We start from the raw sequence: 9,597 nt of genomic DNA, 5'->3' as shown, positions 1-9,597 counted from the left end.
TTTCCTGAACACATCCTGCTCGCTGATTGGTCAGTTGTCTCACATAAACACAGAGGCTTCTGTTCTCAATGCAAATAATTGCTTCTCTATTGTGAGGATCACATTAGATAATATCATTGTGTCACCACAAGCTGAAGGTTAATACAGTTTACTTCTTTATTGTGGCGCATTTATTTTTAGTAAATAGGACTGCTTGTTTAATTGGTTGTGAAAGTAAAAGAAGAGAGGAAACTACCAAGGTTATATGAGCAAAGTTACATTTTTGTTTCGATTTTATATTTTTGTTTCGTTTTAATTGTGGTTTGCTTGTTAAGTGTCGTTTTCATTTTGTACATTCTTACTGTTATTTAAGGTCAGTTTTAGTTTTCCATCCGTGTAGGCTATTGTAAATGGTTCACAGAAACATATCAAGCAACTTCTATTAAAGAAATTACCCTTTAAGATGTTTTAAAAAGTAAGGGAAAAAAGTTTTAACTCCTGCAGTCAACAAGCTCATCCCAAATTGAAAGTGATGTGTCTGAGACAAGTAGACAAGCTTTATGTCACTCAGTATGCCTGTGTCAAAGACGGGATAAGGACATTTTCTTTATCATTTGTAAAAAATGTTTTTTACATTTTAGTTTCCGTTAACAATAATAACCTTGGGCTGTACCGCTGTAGGAGCCATATCGTGTATTTTGCTCCTTATAAAGGTTTCATATCATTTCCGGGCGTGAGTTTACTTTATTTTAACATCTGCATGTGTGTGGCGGGGGGGCTAGACAAAGTGGGTGAGTGGGTTTGAATATTTTCTATTGAACGTCATCGTTAGCCTTATCGTCATCATCATAATGATCACCATCTTTTGGACTTTTTTTTGTTTTGAATTATGTTTCACTCTTTTGTTTAATAAATCAACAAACAAATAGAAAGGATAGTGAAACAAAGAACTAACTAAAACCAGACAAAACCAATCAATTCAGGGAGAAATGAAGGTGTCACCCCTCAATGGTCGAGCTGCCTCCATACGGTCTGGTAGTTGACCACTCTGGGAAAAGACACGGGTCTCGTCAGGGCCGGCACTCTAGGCAGGGTCTCTATAGACAATAGATCCCCGCATGAATCCCAAAAATAAACAAATAAGAAATGACCAGTGTGGGCGCTCCTTGCCATGCCTGCTCTGCCTATGGTTGTGCTGCTGGGGGCGGCTTGGTGGGGGCCTAGTTGCGTGCCTCTCTGATGGCCTTCTCTGGCCCCGCACTTCATTGCTGTGAAGGCTCATGGTGGATGGTGTGGCACTGTAACATTTTGGTTGCAGTTGATTATTATGATCGCTGTGCAGTGTGGTATAAGAGTTGGGGGAAAAATAATAATAATAATAATAATGATAATAATATTGTTTTCTTCATGGATGCATTCTGTGGCCTAAGTTGTGGGTGGCAACTGAACTTTTGCCTTATAATGGTGTGTACAGTACGTCCAAATGGACTGGTGATTATTGCATCTGTGTCTCATTATCTTTTAGAATGTGCCCTGGGTAATGATCCCTGTGCATGTGTGTGTGTGTGTGTGTGTGTGTGTGTGTGTGTGTGTGTGTGTGTGTGTGTGTGTGTGTGTGTGTGTGTGTGTGTGTGTGTGTGTGTGTGTGTCTGTGTGGGTGTATGGATGGGTGGGTACGCTTGTGTGTGGGGAGCTGGACTGTTTCACCTGTTCTGTGTCATTAGGCTATGTATTTGTGTGTTTACTTGTAATGTTACTCTTCTTTTGCTTTCATTCTGAGTCTTCTCAAGACAAATCTCCCAAGTTCTTGGGTTGTCCATTGCTCTGGCAATTGACTCTCTATATGCCTTTAAAATTGTCCTCCCCGTTTTGTCCTTTGTGTCACTGTTTCACTTACACAATAAAAGGAAAATAAAAAAATAAGTAAATCAACAAACTTATCTGGACTTTTTATTTTATTTTGATATGAAAGAGTCACAGTTACAGGCCCTCTTACTCTCCATGTGGCGTTCTTCAGTCTCAGCCTCGACCATAACCGTGCCACATAACAGTAAGGCACTCAGCCCGACCGATTAATCCGCCAGCCAATAATATGGGCGACTATTAACATATCAAGTGAGTATCAGTAATGGGTAATTATATAGCAGATATTACTAGATTTATTTACCAGTCAAATTACAGTATTACACTAGCAGTTCTCTTTTTGGCTGTCACCAGCAGAGGGCGCTATACATTTACAACGAGCATTATCACTCTCCAGAGTATCAACGATGATGCACATACATGCGCAGTCACTTTCCAGTTGAGTGTCTTGTCTTCATTATATATTTGAGGGATCAACTTAATGAATGTGTCTATCGTTATCGCTCTCTCTAAACAGATCAAACATAGATGTTAGAAAGACATAGGCCAATATATCGGTCTCTAGTTTTTTTTCTCAAAGCGATATTGGCCCCAACAATGTTGTAGCGGTCGGGCCCTATCACTCACATAAAACAAACAATTGAGAACACACAGATGTAATCCTGCAGACAAATCATTACAGAAACATGAAACACATTTAAAGCTCCAGCATGTTGATGAGAAGATTAAAAAAAACTACAAACTTTTTCTACCAATTAATTTCCAACAATTTCATAGTTTCATAATTTTTTTTATTAACACTTGAAAGAACACCCGCTCTTTGCTCAGTGCATGATGACACGTCTTCCTGCGCACCATGACCAGGTCCAAACAATGAAACTTCAAAATGTTTTTTCACTCTTACGAAACTCTACCAGAAAGAAGAACTGCAGCTCATGTTATCTTCCTGTCTGTAAAACCAAACCGCACACACTGTGACCACGATTCTCCCCCTGCCTGTCACATAAGGTGTGCATTAAAGAAAATCTGAAATTTGGTCAAATAATGGAGGAACAGCTGACATACACGACGGTGACTTTCAAGGCTAGAAATGAGGTTTCTACACTTGGTGAGTCATGTTTGTTTGTGATTTATAGAGCACAGCCTGCACTATGATAACTTAAATGTGCTTATAGGTGACGTGCGAACAGTCTGTTCAATGAACCCAGAGCTGTATGCAGTACAAGTATATTTACTTATGTATTTCATGATTGATTTGAGGTAGTTCTGTTGTGCTTAAGTGTTTCTGTTTCTGCTGATTTACAACATTTTGAGCAGAAAAAAATGATGTTGTAATCCACATTTACAAACTTTTTTCAGCTGTTTTCACAGTAGTTGCATCAACATTAACGACCATCTGATTTTAAATAATCTATACTTAGAGTGTTTTTGTTCCGCTCCAAATGATTAACATTTAGACTTGATTTATGATGCACCTTTATACACTCCTGCAGCCAACAATACATCACCTATAGCAACACAGAGACAGACAATAAGCATAGAGCTCTTATGTGAAAGCAAGACTTGAGAAGGTGTATTTCCCCCCCTAAGAACCTGAACGCTTCTTCTTTTATGGTCTGAGGTTGATACTCGACATGTACCTGCAGACATATCTTACATTCTGGCTTGAATTTAACCCTTTAAGATTTGTTGAATCTAATCTGATATATTATATTTAAATGATATAAATATTTAAATCCTTTATTTTACCCTGACAGGATGAATAGATGAAATTGTCTCTTTATATTTTTGCGGGTTTAAAAAATAAGAAGAAAGTTTAGCACTGACATATTTCTGTATCTTCAATATTTTTTTGTAAATGTCAGGTTTGCAGGAGTCAGGGGCGGAGCCAGGGGTGGACAGGGCCACCCTAGAAATCTGATTGGCCACCCAAATAATCCTGAACAATGATGGATTATTTGCCTTGTGTTTAAATCAACCTTTTGGGCTGTGTAACAACAGGCTGCTTGTAGCTTCCTTTTCATTCCAATATAGCACCTTTTTATTCTATCACTTATCACAATTGTGACTTTGGGGGCGCTGATGGTGCAGCAGTTTCCTTCTCCTCAGTGTCTGATCAAATAAAGTCAAAAGCACAAAAATAAATCTTTTTTTTTTTTACTTTGGACATAAATCTTTTTGAGTACTTAAAGAATGAAGATTCAAATATTAGCCTACAACTACTCTTTTTAATGTTAAAACAAAGTATACACAGGTATATTACATCTATTAGATACTGTAATCTAAGTAGATATGACGTGGTGGAGAAAGAAACTAGAAAAAAATGCTATTTATTTGTGTGTGTGCCCACTTCACTTTTCTGTCACCACCTGCAGAAATCAGTGGTGCAGTTCGACCACACAAGGTGAAATACTGGCTACCACTGTGGGGCCAGTGTTCTCTCTCAGTAATTCCTGTAGTAAACCAGGAGACAACTTATGAAAGTGGCATAATTATGCATTTCCCTTTTTTTTTTTTTTTTTTGCAGAGAAACCAAATGAGCTGGAAATAATCTATGATGAAATCAAAGTTAAGGAGCAGACAGGTCCTTCCATCCCAGGTCATTAGTTTTCATCATTACACTTTTATTTTAAAGATGTGTTAATAATTTGCTTGAATTTAATTTATTGAAAACAAAAATGTTCCTTCTCCTTCTTGTTAGGAAGAAGGAAAGCTTGGCTGTGTCTTCCGTCTCATCTCGTGGCTGCAGCTTTGGGGATCATTTGTGTCGTCTTGGCATCATACATCATCATCCTCAAAATCCAATGTATGTTATGTCTATCTGTTTTCAACGACTGTGAAGGCTGAGCGACAGTAAAAGACGAATGTAGCAGTAACAATGTCATCCCTTATTTCAGTCTACACGATCATGTCGGAGCGGCTCAGAGAAAAAAACAACCTAACAGCTCTGAGTCAGCAGCTGTGGTCCGAGAAGGACGACCTACAGAGAAAAACACAAGAGCTGACCAGAGAGAGAGACGGACTCAACTGGACCCTAGGAGTCATCATGGAGTACGAGACGTTTCCAGTGAATACCTTCTGCCTACAGAATGGTAAAAACATAGGACATATGGTCATAGAGAGCTTCTGTTGTGAATTTCACAAAAAGCAATAAGCACATAAACAATGCATAGACTGTAAATATAAGAGGAAGTGGTGGCCATCGAGACATCAGACCAATTTTGTTTTTTGAACCAGGCTGTAAACATGTTAGTTTCTGTGATTCCACAGTCAGGGCCAAGCGGACACTCGCATCAGCTTAATTTTTTTGTTGGAGTAATCCCAGGATAAGTCTGCAGAGGGCGCTGAACAGCTTGTTCTGCAAATTACGCGCGAGTTCCCCGATATGAAACTTCAAGCTTCGAGCCTCTATAAGCCGTTGACAAGCTTACACAAACTCTTTTACCCCCAGCTCTGGAGAGCATCCCACCCCTCTTCCTCCAGAAGGCTTCCAGAGAGCGGGCCAATCAGAAGAGAGTGGGCATGTGGGAAGGGGGGCCTTAAAGAGACAGCAGCCGAAATTAACCGTTTCAGGCAGAGTCTGCAACAAGGGTTTTCCTGACGCCAGTATCAGATAAATAAGGAGTTTTTGCAAATCATGCAAAACTGACTGACAAGATGAAAGGTGAAAATGAGGATAATATGATAAATTTAAGTGCATCTATCTATTCCATCTAAATAAACCTGGCCTTTAAAATTCCTGAAGCTTCTTAAAAGGTTTCTCCAGATCCACCTGTTGTAGTGTTGTTGTACTCAAAATCGTTCTTGGTCTTATGACCGGTCTCGCAGTCATTTTTTTAAGGTCTCAGTCTTCGAAATCGAAAGCATGTTTACTCGTCTGTCTCGGACTGGGCAGACTCCAAATTTTAAATCATGAGCGGTCAAGACCACCAATGTGATTCGAGGAAAACGCTGCTTTCTATAACAACAAATAACATTAATAATAACTTCAATTCATTGGTCATTCGATTTTTATCCCCTGGTTACGGCCGCAACCTTCCTAATGTAACTGTACAAGTGAGTGACACGCCCCCTGCACACAAGATGATGATTTTTCACTGATATTTATGTTCTTGGTCTTGACTTGGTCTCTCTCAATCCCTAAATTTCTTGGTCTTGTCTCGGTCTCAGAGCGCTCTGGTCTCGGTTATGTCTTTGTCTGGGTTACTGTGGTCTTGACTACCACACTAAGCTGTTGTATTCTGAGCACTTTTGTTGGACCTAGGGGATTCCAAGAAGCATTTTGTAAATATTTATACTAGTTAATTTTGTTATATGTATGATACCATGGTAATGATTTTGTTGTCTTTCTCTTGTTTTACAGTGTGTAAACCTTGTCTGGACAACTGGGTGCTGTTTCAGTCAAACTGTTATCTATTTAGGAATTCTGAAAGTTCCTGGAAATGGAGTACCTGGATTAAGAGTCAAGAAGAATGCCAAAAATTTACTGCAGATCTGGTGGTGATAGAAAGCCAGGAAGAACAGGCAAGACTGACTCAGTTTGACTTAATCAGTGACTAAACTAGATTTTTGTGTTTCTTATCCTTTCTGCTGATTTTCATTTACGTTTCCTTCATCTGTAACTTTCATTCAAACGTTTATTTGAAAGAAGAGACACTGAACAAATGTTGTTCCATCCAGGAATTCATCAATAACCACACAGAGGTGTATCATGATGACATCCACGGCTACTGGATTGGCTTGAGAAAAGAGGACTGGACGGAGTCCTGGATGTGGTTAGATGGAAGCAACCTTACTGCGGTGTAAGTTCAAGCTCTTAAAGCTCAGTGAATCATGAAGTAAATAACCTGACACATTATAAACCATCCAAATGTGATGCATTTTTCGATCACCGTGTTGTAGACCAGCGGATCCCCAACTTCTTCCGACGAGCCCCCCTTTCGTAGATGAAAATATATTCAACCCCCACCACCCCTCACCATGCACATCAACACATAAACATATAGATATAGACTAAACACACTGTCGGTCAGGCCCATATATTAGAAATGATCTCAGACGTCTGTATTAAGTACAGAATATCAACTTCAGTGTGACAAGAAACTGAAAAAAACTAACAAGCGCCTTTTAAAGAGGAAGATGACAAGTGATGCTGTAACAGGAAACAACAGTCACAGCTTTATAGAAAATATTTTTTAACTGACTCTCTGAGGATAAACAACTCCCTAAAAATCAAAACGGTGAAAATCATTTAAAATGTACACATCTGGTCCTACATTTATTTCAACGAGTAGTGTCGCCTTGTTTTGTGCTACAGATCTTCTCAGTCTGGGAGTCAGTTTTGAGGCTGCTACTCTTACAGCAGGCCATCGCTGCCAGAGACTGGTTTTTTCACCATAGATCTCAAGAATGCGTTCTTCCAGATTCCCATCTGGAAGGACCATTGGCGCCCACTCAGAGAACCAAAGTTACAATGTAACCCTACAATTTGTTGTCAGCTTTATGTTTACCAGGATGTCCTCTGGTCCTCAAACTGGGCAGTCCATGATGAGTGATCGTGTAGACTCACCTGCTGGTCTTGCTTAATTGAAATTGGATTCTGTAAAAAAGATCCACCTCAGAACGTCTTCCAGAGGATGAAAGCCTTGTTATTTTTCTTCAGGTATTGGAGGGCACAACCAGCCAACAACAGACTGAATTGTGCTTTAACCTCGCCGCATGGAGATCCCCAGGCCAAGTGGCGGAAAACAAGCTGTGATATGCGGAACCGCTTCATCTGTGAAACCAGAGCCTTGATCAAACAGGACGAAGAAGAAGCAGCGTTCGCGTAGAGATTTCAATTTATAAGAAAGTTTTACAACTTTTTTTTAACTCAAAGCTAAAAAGCATACTGTTGTAGTCTGTCCGTTCTCCTGTTTTCTTTTTAAATAAAGATGTAAACACATGTTCTATTCTTCTCGTCTTTGTTTTGCTCAGGTGTTCATTCGACTCTCTGTTTTGGTGTCATAGTTTGTGAAACTGCTCTATATTATACTGACAGGTCTTTGTAATATCATGTTGCACTCATGCATGTCAGTAGGAAGGACTAAACAGTTACAAACAACTCTCAGTTTTACTGATAAAAGTCACAAGTAATCAGCGGTGAAGATAGAAATTCACTAAACCCAAAATATACAGAATACACAAATATTTATAAACAATACAGTTAAATAATGCAAAAAAAAACATACAATAATAAGCCCTGTTTCCACCAAGCGGTCCGGTTCGGTACGGTACTCATTTATTGGCGTTTCCATCGTCAAAAGTTGGGAATGGTACAAAAAATAAGGGATCTTTACCGTCTTACTTTTTTGGTACCCTTCTGTTGGAGTGCCAAGGTTACCAATCCAACCCTAAAGGGTCCCTTTGTTTACTGTGTCCCGTTCTTCTTCTTCGTTGAACTTAATTAATAGCGGGCTGGACTGTGTTGGGCTGCTATGATGTCACACTAAAAACTTAGGGTAAAAGGTTCTGAGCTTATACTGATGGATGATGCAGTTAGTGTTGTTTTTTTTAATTGAGATCCCTGTTAGCTTTTTTCCATAGCAGCAGCTATGCTTCAGGCATCTTGAGAGTCAGTGCAACAAGCTGCTGCTGTTGAGATCAAGTCATTGTCTATGACTTTGTTCATGCAGAAGACTCGAAAAAAGACAAAGCGGGGGAAAAGTGGGACTGACTACCCAGAGCCCCAATAAAGGAAGAGAAGGGTAGGGGCCGTTATTGGGCCTGAAATGAATCATTTTAGTTTTTTCTAATTAGCACAATAAACTAACATGAACCTTCATGAACTTTCTTAAATCAGAAATTTAAATGGTGAAAACCTTCGAGATGCTTTAAAGCGATCATGTTATGACTCGGCACGAGAGTACGACCCAAAAGCAAAACTCCGGAAACAGAGGCACAATCCAAACAGTCTTTAATGTGCAACAAAAAACACAATGCCAAAAGAGCATTGGGAGCTCGGAAAAACAAAATCCACAAAGTAGAGGCTTCCACGAGTAGGCGGGCAGGCACGAGCACAAAACACCAGGTACCGAGGCAGAGAAGCACAAAGGTAGATGTTAGCAAAACACTCGAAGTTCACACAGAACGATTCACAGAGATGTTGGCCAAAAACGAGGTAAATACCACGGAGGGATATAGTATACTCATGCGACGAGTGGTGAAAGGACTGGAGTAGATAAACTGTTGGAGATGAGGATGATTGATTGCCCAAAACCACGCCCACCAGCACTCTCTCACACACCTGACACACAGGGGAGGAGAAACAGAGGGTTGAGACAAACAGGGGAAAACAAACAACAAACATGAGGAAGGGAGGGGCTGCGAGGATGAACCATAACAGATCATTGTTTTTGTTAAACTGCTATAGAGTTTTTACATATGCAACACAAAGTTTAAGTTTTGACAACCTTCATTTTAAGCTGTTAATGGCTCACATGTAGCTTTAGCATCATCGTAGGGTTAACTGAAGCTTTGGGGTTAGGGCGCCGATACCCTTGTGGTTATGATGCACGCATCATATACGGAGGAGATAGTCCTCAGTGCAGACCTCGATACTTTACTGCATGGCCTCCCCCACTCTCTACTCACAACATTTCCTGTCTCTCTTCATCTGACTTATCTAATGAAGACAAAAAAAATAAAGCTTTGGTGTTTAGAGGCGCAATCAGATCTTTGCATGTGGCCCAGGTGATGCTGCTGACGCACCTGTTC

At 39.9% G+C, this 9,597-nt stretch overlaps 1 protein-coding gene across 1 annotated transcript; it reads left to right on the top strand.

Annotated features, from left to right (window-relative positions):
• Nucleotides 1–1,968: 1,968 nt before the first annotated feature.
• On the top strand, nt 1,969–7,786 carry LOC132983600 (C-type lectin domain family 4 member M-like). The gene is made up of 7 exons (XM_061049978.1): nt 1,969–2,950; nt 4,370–4,426; nt 4,544–4,648; nt 4,740–4,934; nt 6,206–6,366; nt 6,523–6,644; nt 7,505–7,786. The coding sequence occupies exons 1-7, from the start codon at nt 2,887–2,889 to the stop codon at nt 7,671–7,673; spliced, it is 873 nt and encodes a 290-aa protein (XP_060905961.1). The 5' UTR covers nt 1,969–2,886; the 3' UTR covers nt 7,674–7,786.
• Nucleotides 7,787–9,597: the final 1,811 nt, after the last annotated feature.

The sequence above is a fragment of the Labrus mixtus genome, chromosome 11 (genome assembly GCF_963584025.1).
Source record: "Labrus mixtus chromosome 11, fLabMix1.1, whole genome shotgun sequence".
Taxonomy (NCBI): Eukaryota; Metazoa; Chordata; class Actinopteri; order Labriformes; family Labridae; genus Labrus; species Labrus mixtus.
Note: the sequence above shows the minus strand (reverse complement) of the source record. Positions and strands in the feature narration are given on the sequence as shown.